General features: G+C 40.9%; 1 protein-coding gene across 1 annotated transcript; it reads right to left on the bottom strand.

The window, feature by feature from the left end:
- Positions 1-5,363: 5,363 nt before the first annotated feature.
- On the bottom strand, positions 5,364-7,111 carry LOC127683502 (homeobox protein CDX-1-like). The gene is made up of 4 exons (XM_052180800.1): positions 6,931-7,111; positions 6,615-6,814; positions 5,771-6,176; positions 5,364-5,500 (listed from the first exon to the last, which is right to left on the bottom strand). The coding sequence occupies exons 1-4, from the start codon at positions 7,109-7,111 to the stop codon at positions 5,364-5,366; spliced, it is 924 nt and encodes a 307-aa protein (XP_052036760.1).
- Between the last annotated feature and the right edge of the window lie 9,842 nt (positions 7,112-16,953).

Raw genomic sequence — 16,953 nt, 5'->3', positions numbered from 1 at the left:
ACCCTGAGATTTCACCTTACACCAGTAAGAATGGCTAAGATTAAAAATTCAGGAGAAGCAGATGTAGGCGAGGATGTGGAGAAAGAGGAACACTCCTCCACTGCTTGTGGGGTTGCAAATTGGTACAACCACTCTAGAAATCAGTCTGGCAGTTCCTCAGAAAACTGGGCACCTCACTTCCAGAAGATCCTGCTATACCACTCCTGGGCATATACCCAGAAGATTTCCCCAGCATGTAATAAGGATACATGTTCCACTATGTTCATAGCAGCCCTATTTATAATTGCCAGAAGCTGGAAAGAACCCAGGTATCCCTCAACAGAAGAGTGGATGCAAAAAAATGTGGTATATATACACAGTGGAGTACTATTCAGCCATTAGAAACAATGAATTCATGAAATTCTTAGGCAAATGGATGGAGCTGGAGAACATCATACTAAGTGAGGTAACCCAGACTCAAAAAATGAATCATGGTATGCACTCACTAATAAGTGGATATTAACCTAGAAAACTGGAATACCAAAAACATAATCCACACATCAAATGAGGTACAAGAAGAACAGAGGAGTGGCCCCCAGTTCTGGAAAGACTCAGTCAAGCATTATAGCACAAACCAGAACAGGGAATTGGGAAGGGGTGGGGGGGGAGAACAGGGGGAGGAAAGGGGGCTGATGGGACTTTCGGGGTTTGGGGGTCTAGAAAAGGGGAAATCATTTGAAATGTAAATGAAAATATATCGAATAAAGAAAAGAAAGTACTTTTATTTAAAGAAAAATTAACTGCACATTAGTTAGGAAAAGAAACTGAGAGTAACAGACTCATTTGGCACACACCTATAAAATCAGCAGAGTGGATGTTGGAGAAGAATGGCAAAACCTGGGGACCAGCCCTCTTGGGAGCTCTCACAGACTCAGTAGCCAACAAAAGACCACACACACACACACACACACACACACACACATGGGTTGAACTTAGGCCCCCATAATATATTTAGCAGATGTGCACCTCAGTCTTCATGTGGGTCCCCCAATAACTAGATTGGAAGCTAATGGCTGTCTCTGGAGCCATTCTTCTACCTAGGCTGCCTTGAGTGGCCTCAAAAGGAGAGGATGCACCTGATCCTGCAGAGACTTGATGCATTAGGTTCAAGGTAGACCCATGGGGAAACCCTATGAGAGAAAGGGAATAGACTAGTGACTGTCAGGTAATGTTGAGAGGTAGGTAGTGTTGAGAACATAAAATGGATGTATTTATTAATGGGAAACACTGCCTCGACAAAGATGAAGGAGAAACTGAGGCAATTTCCAATTAATTGCCAGCACAAATTGTAAACCATCCTATGGGCAAGAACCAACCCCTGACACTATCAATGATACTCTGTTATGTTTGTCAATGGGAACCTTGCATAACTATGCTATGCTCATTGTTATACTCCTGGAGAACTGGCTAGCCCAATTTTAATCTGATGCCTGCCATTCAGCAACCAATGAGACCTAAAGCAGAGGCACATAGGCAGAAATATAGGCAGAGCCACGGAAGCGCCACAGAACGGGTAAAAGACTGCAGTAGTTAGAGCAGTTGAAAATACCAAGAAAACACAGCCCACCGGATCAAATAAGCTAGGCTTACAGAGATTTACAGAGATGGAAGCAACAATCAGGCAGTTTGTATAGGTCTGACCAAGGTCCCTACATATGTGGTCCTGTAGCTTGGAGTGCCTGTCTTTGTCACTGAGGTAGATTTCTATGTAGCAAAATGCTGGATCCTGTTTTCAAATCCAGTCTGTTAGTCTATGTTTTTATTGGTAAATTATGTTCATTGAGATTAAGAGATATTAAGGAAAAGTGATTGTTGCTCCCGGTTATTTTTGATGCAATTTTTATGTTTGAGTGCTTCTCCTCTTTTGGATGTGTTGAAAGATTATTACTTCCTTTTTCTAAGGTGTAGTTTCCCTCCTTGTGCTAGCATTTTATATTATCCTTTGTAGGGCTGGATTTGTGGAAAGATATTGGGCAAATTTTGTTTTATCATGGAATATCTTAGTTTTTCCATATATGGTGATAAGAGTTTTGGTGGGTATAGTAGTCTGGGCTAGCATTTGTTTTCTCTTATGATCTGTATGAGATCTGCACAAGATCTCCTTGTTTTCATGGTCTCTGGTGAGAAGTCTGGCGTAATTCTGATAAGTTTTCCTTTCCATTACAGGTTTGAATGGTCTTTCTTTGTCAAGTGCATATCTGTTCTTGTCCAGTCTGTTTGGATTTCTGTAGGCTTCTTGAATGGTCACAGGCATCTCTCTCTTTACGTCAGGGAAGTTTTCTTCTACAATTTTGTTGAAGTTATTTACTGGTCAATTAAGTTGTAAATCTTTATGCTCCTCTATACCTATAGTCCTTAGGTTTGCTCTTCTCATTGTGGTCTGGATTTCCTGAATGTTTTGGGTTACACGGTTTCTGCATTTTGCATTTTCCTTGATGGTTGAGTCAATGCTTTCTATGGTATCTTCAGCATCTGAGATTCCTTCATCTAACTCTTCTATTCTGTTGCTGATGCTTGTATCTATGACTCTTGAATTCTTACCAAGGTTTTCTATCTCCAGAGTTGTATCCCTTTGTGATTTCTTTGTTGTTTCTAGTTCCACTATTAGATCCTGTATGGTTTTGTTCAATTCCTTCACCTGTTTTTTTTTTTTGTTTCTTTGGTTTGTGTGTGTGTGTGTGTGTGTGTGTGTGTGTGTGTGTGTGTGTGTTTTCCTGTAATTCCTTAAGAAAGTTTTGTGTTTTCTCTTTAAGGGCTTCTACCTGTTGACAAATGTTCTCCTGTTTGTATTTAAGGGAACTATTTATGTCCTCTCTGACGTCCTATATCAGCATCATGAGATGTAATTTTAAATCCAGATCTTGTTTTTCTGGTGTGTTGGGGTATCCAGGACTTGCTGTTGTGGGAGAACTGGGTTCGCATGGTTCCATGTTGACTTGGTTTGTTGCCAGTGTTCTTGCATTTGATTTTTGCCATCTGGTTATCTCTGGTGCTAGCTGGTCTTGATGTCTCTGACTGTGGTTTAACTGTCCTGCTAGCCTATGTATCTGAACTCCAGGGAGACCCATTCTCACTAGGAGGAGTTTATGTATGCAGAGCTGGGATAATGTGTGAGCTCAGGTGTACATAAAGAAATCAAAAGTATCCTGTCACCAGCTGATTCTTGATTCCTGTGTCCTGATGGTTCTTAGCAGGTCCCACTTTGTCCAGAAATTTGAGAATCGTGGTGGCCTCACCTTTGGACACAGATTGGTAGGCACTCCTGAAAGACTAGCTTCCTTGTGGTGGTATTTCTATATGTAATTCTGTGGCCCAGCATCTTATCTGGATGCAGACAAAAATCAGAAGTCTTCTGTCCCAGGCTGATCCTGGGTACCTGTGTTCTCAGGATTTTGGGCTGGTTCCTCTGAGCAGCAGGGGTGGTCCTCCCTGTGCTCTCAAACCTCTCTGCACTCCTGTGTGGTTAGCTATCTCCCTGATTAACCAGGATATGGCACTCTGTGGGAGAGGATCGTCCCCAGCTGGAGATAGAAACCAAACGCTTCCTGCCTGGGAGTACTTGACATGATCCTCTGAGCAACAGGGATCCTCCTAGCTGTGCTCTCTGGCTTCTCCACACTTCTGTGTGTCTGCTATCTCTGTGCATCACCTGGATATTTGCTTTATCGTTAGAAGTGTTAAAATCTCATCCATCGTGAAGGATAATTCTGCTACCAGTAATAGCCTTCTAACTGACAACCACATCTGTGAGATCAAGGGACAGAATGTCAGTGGCTTGAAGGATGCTCAGACTGCAGATAGGCTGTCAAAAGCTGGGACTGTGGTTACCCTCACGATCATGCCTGCTTTTATCTGGGAACATTATTAAACGGATAGCTCCCAGCATTATGAAAAGCATGATGGTTCACTCCAGTCCTGAACTTTAAATGCCTTGTACAGTGAATCACATCACAGCTGAATGTTTCCAGCTTTCCTCTTTGCCTACTTCTCTATTTCTCACATGATGCTTTCCTGGAACCTGAGGGAATATGGTGCTTGGAAGCCTTTCTATTTTCTATCATAGCTGGGAACCTCACTCTATTTCATATCAGCTTCTGATTTGAAGATAGATGTGTAGCCTTAGCCAGGTTCTAGAGATGTAAAACACTCAAAGTTTTACTTACATTCCTAGATTTGGTTCTTTACTGGGAACCTGATGTGTTTATATAAGCCATGGTTATTAGGATAAATGGTGTAGGCTTAGCTTTCCCTGAGAACTGGTCAGCTTTCTCCTAGAACAAAGCACGGTGTTAGTCATGTGTTTCAGTTCTGTGGCATACTTTGAATTTAGTACATCAGCATAGTACATTGCCTTTGATAGTTATTTTTTAAGTTTTCTCTGTGTGGGTATGTAAAATCCAATTAATCAACACTGTTTTCATTCCAGAGAAGCATTATACAGTTGTGTGTACATTGCAAGACACTGTAATAATTGTCATTAAATCTTAATGACCTTCACATCATATGCTTCAATTATCACCTTAAATATAATAAGCATTTAGTATAAAAGCCAAAATAGAATTATTGCTGCCTTCTGAAACCTGAAGTGTTACCTCTCTATTAAAGTGCTATATGCTATATCTGATCAGCTTACTGGTAAAGCTGAGGTGCCTAGTCATATCAAGATTTTCTAGTCACTGTACAAAGAAAATGCCTAAGAGCTGCCCTATTGCTTTCTGAGAAAACAAAGTGCTGTATATTTCATGTGTAAGTTGTTAGACTCAATAACGTTTTGGGTCTCTTATTTACTTAGAGAATAATTTGGTAATATCTAAATTAGGGTTTGAATCCTAATATTATGTAACTTTAGCTAAGTTGGCATGGTTTTAGGTGTTTACCTAGTCGTCTTAATTTGTTCCACTTTCTGAATCCTTAATGTAAACAAAAATGGCAAGGACACTTTATCCTGATTTATTTCTTTCTGAATTAGTTAATCTCCTATTCTATTATAGTATGTGATACTATCGTAATAAAGGTAAAAAACGTTAAAAAAACATTAGGGGAAAACTTTACCTAATGTGTTGGGTGAAGAACTATAGGTCAGTGGGACATATGCAGTAGTGACTGGAATGTAAATGGATAATATATGTAATAAAATAATTTTCAGGAACTATTTCTCCTTTTATTTCATGAGAACATAATGTAACAATGAAGAATGAATATTTACAGTTGCTTTGAAACAACCCCTCTATATAAACCACAGTGGTACACAACGTCTACAGAAAGGCCTGGTTAATTCCCACAAATACTGAGATGAAGGGTGTACATAACACACTTCTTCATGACTATAAATGTCTGGAATGGTCAAGGAGCTGAGAGAAGTAAGTTGGATTTGGGGTGTAATCCAGAGTAAGCCAGTCCTCGGATTTGTCAAAGTCGTCAAGGATTCTTTGCCAGAGTTCCTCTGCAGATGGACCTGAACCTCGAGCCTCCTCTGGGCAATGGGTGGCAGCTTCTAGGACATCTGTAGATTCAGTCACTGGAGTAAGCCAGTCCTCGGGTATGTCAAAGTCGTCAATGATTCTTTGCCAGAGTTCCTCTGCAGATGGACCTGAACCTTGAGCCTCCTCTGGGCAATGGGTGGCAGCTTCTAGGACATCTGTAGATTCAGTCACTGGAGTAAGCCAGTCCTCGGATTTCTCCAAGTCGTCAAGGATTCTTTGCCAGAGTTCCTCTGCAGATGGACCTGAACCTTGAGCCTCCTCTGGGCAATGGGTGGCAGCTTCTAGGACATCTGTAGATTCAGTCACTGCTAGATCAGTCTGGGCTTCAACTGCTGCTGATTGACCAGAATCCCAATCTATAATGGGAGCATGGCCAACAAGCAGATCTTCCTGCTGACTACACCTGTCTGCATCACTGGCCTGATAATGATGCAGAGAAGATTCCTGGATGCAGTTGAGTTTGGGAATGGAAACCTCACTAAATGTGCCTGAACACATGGGCTCTCCATTCTCAGCAGCAACAAGAGGTATGGAACCAGGAAAGTGGGTTGATTCAAAAACTGGTTTTGAACTTCCATTGGTCTCTGGCAAAGCTTCTGTAATATTCTGGAGAGCCATCCGCTTGTACTTAGCTCGGCTGTTCTTAAACCAGATCTGGAAAAGAAAGAAGATATCAGAAGAATGCCTGTTGTCCCCTAACAGGACCACAAGGTGAAGATTTTGGATAAAAGGTGTTTGTATAGCAATGATTCACATGTCAGAAACAAAGAAGCAGGAAACTCAAGATGGCTAAGATATTATAATAAAGTAGATTGTGTATGACCAGACAACATAAGACTGGGGAGATTGAGCCAGTGTGTCCTGTATTTTAGCAGGAGCTCTGGTGATTAGATTTCTGAGACCCTGCATGGAAACAATGCTATTCTATATTGCTACCAGGTTGATAAAAATTTGAGTCCCAGCATTTGATTCATAAATATCCACCACCTAAAACTGTCATCACTGCCCTAAGCATTTAAGAACAAAATTAAAGTTTCTGATGGGAAAGTGTAGATTTTTGCTGTTGGATTGAGGGAAAAGAGAGGGGCAGACCTTGATGTCCCTGGCTGTCACACCAACTAACTCTGCCAGCTTCACACATTGATCCTGGTTTGGGTACTGACACTTATCAAAATGTTCTTGCAGCAGGTGCTTTTGTTTTTTGGAGTACACAATGCGTTCCTTCCGCACCTTTCTTGAAGTCACAGGGCCAGATTGATGGTCACCATATTTCTCTGACAGTACCACAGATCCTATGAGAACATGGAAACAAGATTTCAATTATGTATTTGATAACTTAGACGCCCTGAGGGTTTTTTCAAAGTAGGTAAACCTGGGCCCAGTACAGGATCTAGTTGCATTTGGATACCTGATTTTCTTGATGGTCCTTGGAACTCTTGCTGATGTAGGTCCCTTTCAGGGACTGAAAGACTTGATTGCATTGGATTTGTTGGGGTCAATATGGGACTGTAATAAACTTGAAAGGGTAAGTTCCTTGCAGTCTCTTGAAGCCTTTGGGGTCTGGTTTCTATGGGTGCACTTGAAGGCATTTGGAATTTTGGATACAAGGAGGGACCTTCAGCCCTATGTGTGTTCCGAACCTATTGGAATATGTTCTGGAGAATCTAGTAAAAGAAAACACGTCAAAAAACATACAGAGAGCACTGATTTACCCATCCTGCCTACCCAGCATTTGGTTTGGACTGTTACAGAGCAGGAATCAGACAGGAGCTTCATTCTTTCTGAACAACTGCCTCTGTTTCCAAATCTTACAAGTATTCTCAGTATTGAAATAAATATGCACTTGGCTCCAGTATTAACAAGAGGTTGCCAGTCCAGGTAAGCTGGCAATTGAATGTTCATTTCCAATGTTTAAATTTTCCATATCCTACACTTCTGGCTGTGAAATTTTGTTGGGACAGACTACTAGCTAGTCTGCCTCTGCCCATGAAAATAAAAGCCTGAAGGCTTCACAGGATTTCTGTGGCATGCAGGGCAACTGACACAAAAGTCAAATCACAAACCCAGGAATTCTGCAAACAGAGTAAATGGACAACTGACACCAAAGTCTGAAGACCTCCCAGGGGCACTGCAGCATGCAGAGAAACTGAATCGACAGTCTGAAAGCCTGTCGGGAATTCTTTTGCATGCAGGGAAACAAAACCTACAGTACTTATGCTTCCCTGGTTAACAGCTAAACATAGGGCAACAGCTTGACAAATCCTCTCAAGAGTAAACAGTATGAAGGCATCCCAGTAGATGTGTCACAGCCAGGGCAACATATCTCCAGCTTCTCTGCCTCTCTAAAGAACCCACAATTCAAAGGTCTTCAAGAAGGCCTCCCTGAAGACACACGGCCACCAGGGCAACAAGTCACCAGTGTACATGCCCCTCTGAAGGTTCCACAGTCAGAAGATCCCACAGGAGGTTTGCCACATCCAAGGAAACTGGCCTACCATGAGACTTGAGTCAACCTAGGGACAAAAAAGAAAACTCCCAAACAGAAACACCCCAACCAGAAAAAAAAACTCCCTATAACCATATGACAAGAGGCAAGAGCAAGACCATGAGAAACAGAAGCCAGTAAACTTTGGCATTATCAGAAACTACTTCTCCCACCACAGCAAGCCCTGGATAGACAAATGCACTTGAAAGTCAGGAAGATGACCTAAAATCTTATCTTAATGATAATAGAATACTTTTAAAGAGATATGAATAACTCACATAAAGAAATATAAGAAAACGCAAGTGAACAGGTAGAAGCACTTAGAGAGGAAACACATAAATCCCATAAGCAATACAGGAAGATACAATCAAAAAAGTGAAAGTTTTTATTAATGCAGTCCAAGACCTAGAATTGGAAGTAGATATAACAAAGACAAATATAGGCAACCCTGGAACCATTCCTTGAAAACCAAGGAATGAGATCTGGGATAATTAATCATTACCAGGAGAATACAAGAGATAGAAGAAAGAAAGCAGCAGTCTCAACTAACCTGGACCCCCCAAGATCTCTCAGAAACTAGACAACCACCAATTAAGCGTACACCAGCTGATATGAGGCCCCCAACACATACTCAGCAGAAAACTGTGGGACTGTACTCCCTCAGAAAAGATGAACCTATCACTAAAAAGACTGGAGGCCCGAAGTGGGCAGGGAGTTCTTATAGGTAGGGTGTGGGGTGAAGACATTCTCCCTGAGAAGGAAACTAGACTTACAGGATGTGGAACTTTCCGTGGGAGGACCAGAAGGGGGATAAAATCTGGATTGTAAAAAAGATTAAATATTTTTTAAACAAAGTAATATTATCATAATTGGAAAAACATGATCCCAGTTTCTCCTCCTTGCAGTATGACACCCTGTGACAAAATAAAGAATCAAGGGCAATGGAACATGTCCCATTTCCATGGACCCTTTCCACTCCCGTATTCTAAACAAGAGCATTGTTGATCTAATTACTCTGGATGTCAGAAGGCACATACACCTAAGCCAGATCCCCTGATATTGAAGTGCTATACCAAGGACTTAGCCTTAATTGAATCTCCCTATCAAGAACCCTCCCACAGGCTCCTCCTTTCATCCTCTAGAATCCAGCAGCTATACACACCCTGTTGTAACATCCAGTCTGTAGCCACAACTTAATATCTAATGGAAATATGGCCAGATCACAGACTTTTTTTATACTCTTTTCTTTTGTGACTGAGTTTCGCTAAATGAACTATGCTGTATGTGAGTCAAACAGAACACAAGGCTGAAACAGAATTCCGAAGGATCAGCCTAACTGTTACTTCCCAAGCAGGGCTAAGACTAAAGGTGTGTAACAAAGAACTGAGCCATCCTGTAGGATTTCCTCCTAACATGGGCTCTATCAAGAAAATAAAAATTTTCCTTACTCTCTAGGAGCAATCTCAAAAAATGCGTCTCTTCTCATCCTGATGCCAAGAGGACATGCACGTTTCCGGCCACCACTAACACCTATTTATTTCTCCAAACTTTCTCTTCTGAGACTGAGGCAGGTTCCATGTGCATGCCCCTGACTTCCTGATTCACACTATACATGCAAGCCAGGGCTCACAATTACAAAAACCCACTTGCCATTAGTTTCCGAGTCCTGGGATTAAAGGTGTGGTCCATGCATCCAAAATGGTTACAGATTTTAGATGAAGGAGGGCCTGCTCAGCCAAACACCATCCAAGATGTCACACTTTTGAGTCAGAATGCCACTACTATGCCTTATCTAGGCAATCTGGAGCCTCAATTGGTCCCAAGGTCACTTGAGATCCCATTGTCAGTTCTTTCCTTTGTCCTATAGACAGGCCTCACTATCTATTGATCCAGGCTTTCTCAACAGCCCAGGATTCAATCTTGTGCTTAGAATGAAGAATAGAGCCCCTTGAGGTCTCTTGAAAGCTCATCCATAGAGTGCCCCGATCAGGGCAAATCACTGCTCTGCACTGTTCACATTTATGGGATAGACTTGAACCATCTACTAAATTTAAATAACATCTTCTGCATGTATACAGGGCATATTTTATACTTCACCAATCAAACACCCATACAGGCTAAAAAAATCACCAAAAATCCTCCTCCACTGTCTCCCAAATTTTCCCCAACTTGATATCCCCTTTACACAGCAACCTTAGACATTTCATGCAACTCACCAATTCACCAGGAATGAAGAGGTTTCCTGTAACCTGCGCAGTCCTCTGTCTTTGAATTCTCCTTAGAAGACCTGCCCTTATATATCTCTCCTAACAAGGAATTCAAAGCCCCTCCCACCCTTTGGCTCCTCCTACTTGCAATATTCAAATCCATTATTCTCTCCCACCCTTTGATGCTACTCCAGGTGTAGCCTCATTTTATAGAACCCATGAATTTAAATTTTTTGGTTTGTAATCCTTTATTTCTTTACATTTTATATTTTACTTTTATTACTTCCCAGTTCAGCTGTTACTTTCCTCCCAGACCTCCCTCCCACAATTTTTCATCACATTCCTAATCCCATGTCTCCAAGAGAATGCCTTCCACACCAGGCCTTTGGTCTGGTTTAAATAATTTAATGTGTGTAGCCATCTTACATTTGTTTCTGTCTGGTTTTTAAGGTATAAATATGTTCTGCATGTCTTGGTTATATAGTTTTGACTGGGAGTGTATTGAATCTGTAGTTTGCTTTTGGCAAGGTGGCCATTTTTACTACCTTAATTCTGCCAATCCATGATCATGAAAGAGATCTTTCCATATTCTGAGATCTGCTTTGATTTCTTTCTTCAGAGACTTGAAATTCTTGTCATACAAATTTTTCACTTGCATACTTAGAGTGACACCAAGATATGTAATGTTATTTGTGACTATGGTAAAGGGTGTCATTACCCTATTTTCTTTCTCAGCTTATTTATCCTTTGAGTAGAGGAAGGCTACTGATTTGATTGAGTTAATTTTACATCCAGCCACATGGCAGAAATTGTTTCTCAGTTGTAGGAGTTCTCTAGTGTTGTTTTATTGGGTTGCATAAGTATACTATCATATCATCTGCAAATAGTGATGTTTTGACTACCTCCTTTCCAGTTTGTAACATTTTGACAAGTGTTACAAACTGTACCTCCTTTTGTTCTCTAAATGCTCTAGATAGATCTTCAAGTACTATATTGAATAAATAGGGAAAGAGTGGGCAACATTTTCTGGACCATAATTTTAGTAGGATTACTTCAAATTTCCTCTATTTAGTTTGATGTTGGCTTCTGGTTTGCTGTATATTGCTTTTACTATGTTTTGGTATAGGCCTTGAATTCCTGATCATTCCAAGACTTTTAACATGAAGGGATAGTGAATTTTGTCAAATGCTTTCTCAGCATCTAACTAAATGATCTTGTGGGGTATTTTTTTTTCGAGTTTCTTTATGTAGTGGATTACATTGAAAGATTTCTATATATTGAACCACACTTGCATTGCTGGGATGAAGCCTATTTGATCCTGGTGAATTACTGTTTTGATGTGTTCTTGGATTCGGTCAGCAAGAATTTTATTGAGTAGTTTTGGATCACTGTTCTCAACGGAAATTGGTCTGGAATTCTCTTTCCTTGTTTAATCTTTGTTTGGTTTATGTATAAGCAATACTGTGGCTTCATATAATGAATTGTGAAGGATACCTCGGGTTTCTGATTTGTGGAATAGTTTGAAAAGTATCCGTAGTAGGTCTTCTTTTAAGAACTGATAGAATTCCCAACAAACACATCTGGTCCTGTGTTTTTGTTGTTGTTGTTGTTGTTGTTGTTGTTGTTGTTTTTGGTGGTGGTGCTGGTTGTGGTGGTTACGGTTGTGGTGGTGATGGTGGTGTTTTGGGAAGACTGTTAATAACTGAATCTATTTCCTCACGTGTTATGGGACTATTTTGATGGTTTATCTGATCAGGTTTTAACATTGGCAGCTGGCATGTGTCTACAAAACTGTCCATTTCATCCAGATTTCCCAATTTTGTTGAGTATAAGCTTTTGTAGTAGGATCTGATGATATTTGGAATTTCTGCAGTTTCTGTTGTTATATCTCCCTTTTCATTCCAATTTTATTAATTTGCGTGTTTCCTCTATTCCTTCTTGTTAGTCTGCTAAGTGTTTATCAATCTTGTTGATTTTCTCAAAGAACCAACTCTTGGTTTTGTTGATTCTTTGTATAATTCTTTTTGTTTCTACTTTGTTGATTTTGGCCTTGAATTTGTTTATTCCCTGCCATGTATTCCTCTTGGATGTATTTGTTTCATTTGGTTGCAGAGCTTTCAGATGTTCTGTCAAGCTGCTAATGTAAGCTCTCTCCATTTCCTTGTTGGAGGCACTTAACTATATGAGTTTTTCTCTTAGCACATATGACTATTGACAGCTTTTCAGGATTTCTAGTTGCAACTGCTTTAAGAGGAGAACCTTCTAGAAAGGTTATTGTTCATTGTTTACAGGCTTTTACTGCTAAGGGACTGCCTAAAGTTGGCAAGACAGATAATGGGCCTGCATACACTGGAAACAGCTTTGAACAATTTTGCAAGGAATTTGGAATTGAACATAAAACTGAAATTCCTCATGATCCAATGGGACAAGGAATTGTTGAATGTGTCTGAAAAATTAGCTTTAGAAAGCAAAACAGGGTGAGTTTTAACTTCCAAGGTCACCAAAAGCACATCTCGCTTTTGCATTATTTGTTTTAATGTTTTGTAAACTGATGCTAAAGGTCAGTCTGCAGTAGATCATCGCTGGCATCCAGACACTTCCAGCTCATATGCCATGGTTAAATGTTGAGATCCTTTAACTAATACTTTGGAATGGCCCCAACCCTGTTTTAATACGGGAATGAGATCCTGTTTGTGTTTTTTCACATAAAGGAATTGGAGATCAATGACTACTGAAAAGATTGTTTCGCCAAGTGGACAGAGATCCTGAGCCTTCTAATGATTATGATACTAATGATGAAGGCATCTCAGGATCCCTATGAGCCATCTAAATTAACCTGAAGTGTAGTCTTTGCCCTTACTGGATAGCAGGTGTTTTCTATCAATTCTCAAAGCCACCCTCCTTACACCAGGAGGCTTGATCTTGTTTGGATCTTTGTCAGCTCCCAGTTTAGGCACTTAACTAAGCAAATACCCCTTGGAGGTTCACTTGAGTATGATGGAAAAGAGTCCTGCTCCACAAATCCTTGGTCATGTGTAGGTTTTATCTGAAAGGTGGGATGTAGACATCCAGTGCTTAGAGACCATTTAAGCATTTGTTCTTTTCACATGTGTCCTTGAGATGGCAGGACTAGATCCCATGGTCATAGTTGGGTGGTGCAGAAGATTATTTTCTGTGCTGTTTGGAAAAGTGAGACCACAAGGAATGTTTATTGGAAGCCCCAAAGAGATTTAATTACAGTTGCTAGGATTTCAAGAGGTTCTGGCCTATCTAGTTCTAGTTATAACGGTAATGGACATTGTTTCTTCAGGGTTTTAGTTGTGCCAAAGCTGCGCTGTCTGGAACCTGGAAAGGAGTAGCATCCTTGGTTAGTTTTCTCTGTAACCCAATTCCAGTGTCTCGAAAAAATGTTAGAGAAGGCTGGATTAAGGGAAGGACTTGGACACTTTGGCTTTATAAGGAAGATTATGATTATGGACTACTTGTTTGTTTGTTTGTTTGTTTGTTTGTTTGTTTGTTTGTTTGTGACAGGGTTTCTCTGTGTAGCCCTGGCAGTCCTGGAACCTACTCTGCAAACCTGGGTGGCCTCAGAAAACTCAGCAATCTGCCTGCCTCTGCCTCCCAATGACAGGGATTAAATGAGTGTACCACCCAGGAGGGGCCCTCTCCCCTTGATCACTAATTGAGAAAATACCCCACAGCTGAATCTCATGGAGGCATTTCCCCAACTGAAGCTCCTTTCTCTGTGAAAGAATGTGTCAAGTTCACACACTAACCCATCCAGTACAACATGTAAAAATGAAGTAAGGCTGGGCATCATAACAGAGCCTTTCAATCCCATTACCTGCAAAGCAAATGGATGAGGATCTCCATTTGTGGAAGGCAGTCTTGTTTACATAAGCACTTCCAGGAGAGTTAGAACTACGTACAAAGGCCCTATGTTAAGAAATCAAAAATAATGCCAGGACGTGGTGGCACATGCCTTCAATCCCAGCACTTGGGAGCCAGAGGCAGAGAGATTTCTTAATTCAAGGCCAGCCTGGTCTACAGATTGATTGCCAGGACAGCAGTGTTACATAGAGAAACCCTGTCTCCAAAAACAAAACAAAAAAATCCAAAATAAAATAAGATGAATAAATCTTTGTAATGGAAAAACAAAACAACTGTCATTGTACTAGCTGTTCTGCCAAGAGTAATTATAAAAATTCCTTTCAGAAAATAATTAACACTATTTTACCTACAATCTGATTTAATACTACCTAATGAATATTTACTTCGGGTGACATCATCACTTTTCATATCACTGGATATTCTGGAATAGTCTCAAACTCACTCAGAGTTTGACTCTGCCTCCAAATACTGACCATAAATGCATGTAACACCACTCTTGGATTAATTTTTCTAAACAGGCTTTGGGAACAAAGAACAGGATACCCTGGAGAATAGAATCCTTCCATCACAATTCATGGCATTAAAAGTGAGCCCTTCCAGCCTGACGGGGTGGTGCACTCCTTTATTCCCAAAACTTGGAAGGCAGAGGCAGGCAGATTTCTCAGTTCCAGGCCAGTCTGGTCTAAAGGCTGAGTTCCAGGGCAGCCAGAGCTACACAGAGAAAAACTGTCTCAAAAAACAACAACAACAAAAGTGAGCCCTACCACACCCAACTTAATTCATTTTCTACAAATTCATTTGCATTTTGTTCAGTTTTCTGTGAGTGTTCATGTCTCATGTGTGCGGTCCCTGTGCCTCAAAAAGGGATTCAGAGCCCCTGCGTCTGGAGTTATAGCATATATGGGATTCCAGACCAATTAGGAACCAAATTTCAAGAATCAAGATCAACAAGCAATCTTTTCTTTTGTTGTAAATGTAGGTATATACATGAACACGTGTCAGTAATGTGCAAGCATGCCTGGAACCCTACAGACAGAAGGAGGGCTAAGACTCCAAAGGAATACAATTCCCAATGGATGGTTCTGAGCCACATAGTGGAGGTTGGGAACTAAACCAGGCTTTCCTGATGAAGCAACTATTGCTCTGACTCACTGAGCCATCACTCCATCTCCACAATAAGTAACCCTCAGTTAAATCCAGCTCTAGTTCCATAATGCTAAGAGTTTTGATATTTTGCAATGGTATGTAGTAGAAGAGATCACATTCAATTAAATTCAAGTTAGATATGGTGGTGCACTCCTTAAGCCCAACACTTGGAACACCAAAGCAGGTAGATCTCTGTGAGTTCCAGACCAGCCTTGACTACAGAGTAAGTCACAGGACTACCATGGCTGTTACAGAATAAAAAACTGTCTCAAATAAAAGAGACAGATCAAAGTGTACTCAAGAAAGCACTTTTATAAATGCAAATCAAAACAACCCTGAGATTTCACCTTACACCAGTAAGAATGGCTAAGATTAAAAATTCAGGAGAAGCAGATGTAGGCGAGGATGTGGAGAAAGAGGAACACTCCTCCACGGCTTGTGGGGTTGCAAATTGGTACAACCACTCTAGAAATCAGTCTGGCAGTTCCTCAGAAAACTGGGCACCTCACTTCCAGAAGATCCTGCTATACCACTCCTGGGCATATACCCAGAAGATTTCCCCAGCATGTAATAAGGATACATGTTCCACTATGTTCACAGCAGCCCTATTTATAATTGCCAGAAGCTGGAAAGAACCCAGGTATCCCTCAACAGAAGAGTGGATGCAAAAAAATGTGGTATATATACACAGTGGAGTACTATTCAGCCATTAGAAACAATGAATTCATGAAATTCTTAGGCAAATGGATGGAGCTGGAGAACATCATACTAAGTGAGGTAACCCAGACTCAAAAAATGAATCATGGTATGCACTCACTAATAAGTGGATATTAACCTAGAAAACTGGAATACCAAAAACATAATCCACATATCAAATGAGGTACAAGAAGAACAGAGAAGTGGCCCCCACTTCTGGAAAGACTCAGTCAAGCATTATAGCACAAACCAGAACAGGGAATTGGGAAGGGGTGGGGGGGGAGAACAGGGGGAGGGAAGGGGGCTGATGGGACTTTCGGGGTTTGGGGGTCTAGAAAAGGGGAAATCATTTGAAATGTAAATGAAAATATATCGAATAAAGAAAAGAAAGTACTTTTATTTAAAGAAAAATTAACTGCACATTAGTTAGGAAAAGAAACTGAGAGTAACAGACTCATTTGGCACACACCTATAAAATCAGCAGAGTGGATGTTGGAGAAGAATGGCAAAACCTGGGGACCAGCCCTCTTGGGAGCTCTCACAGACTCAGTAGCCAACAAAAGACCACACACACACACACACACACACACACACACACACACACACACGCACATGGGTTGAACTTAGGCCCCCATAATATATTTAGCAGATGTGCACCTCAGTCTTCATGTGGGTCCCCCAGTAACTAGATTGGAAGCTAATGGCTGTCTCTGGAGCCATTCTTCTACCTAGGCTGCCTTGAGTGGCCTCAAAAGGAGAGGATGCACCTGATCCTGCAGAGACTTGATGCATTAGGTTCAAGGTAGACCCATGGGGAAACCCTATGAGAGAAAGGGAATAGAGTAGTGACTGTCAGGTAATGATGAGAGGTAGGTAGTGTTGAGAACATAAAATGGATGTATTTATTAATGGGAAACACTGCCTAGACAAAGATGAAGGAGAAACTGAGGCAATTTCCAATTAATTGCCAGCACAAATTGTAAACCATCCTATGGGCAAGAACCAA

This window comes from Apodemus sylvaticus, chromosome 1, assembly GCF_947179515.1.
Source record: "Apodemus sylvaticus chromosome 1, mApoSyl1.1, whole genome shotgun sequence".
NCBI classification, from domain to species: Eukaryota; Metazoa; Chordata; class Mammalia; order Rodentia; family Muridae; genus Apodemus; species Apodemus sylvaticus.
Note: the sequence above shows the minus strand (reverse complement) of the source record. Positions and strands in the feature narration are given on the sequence as shown.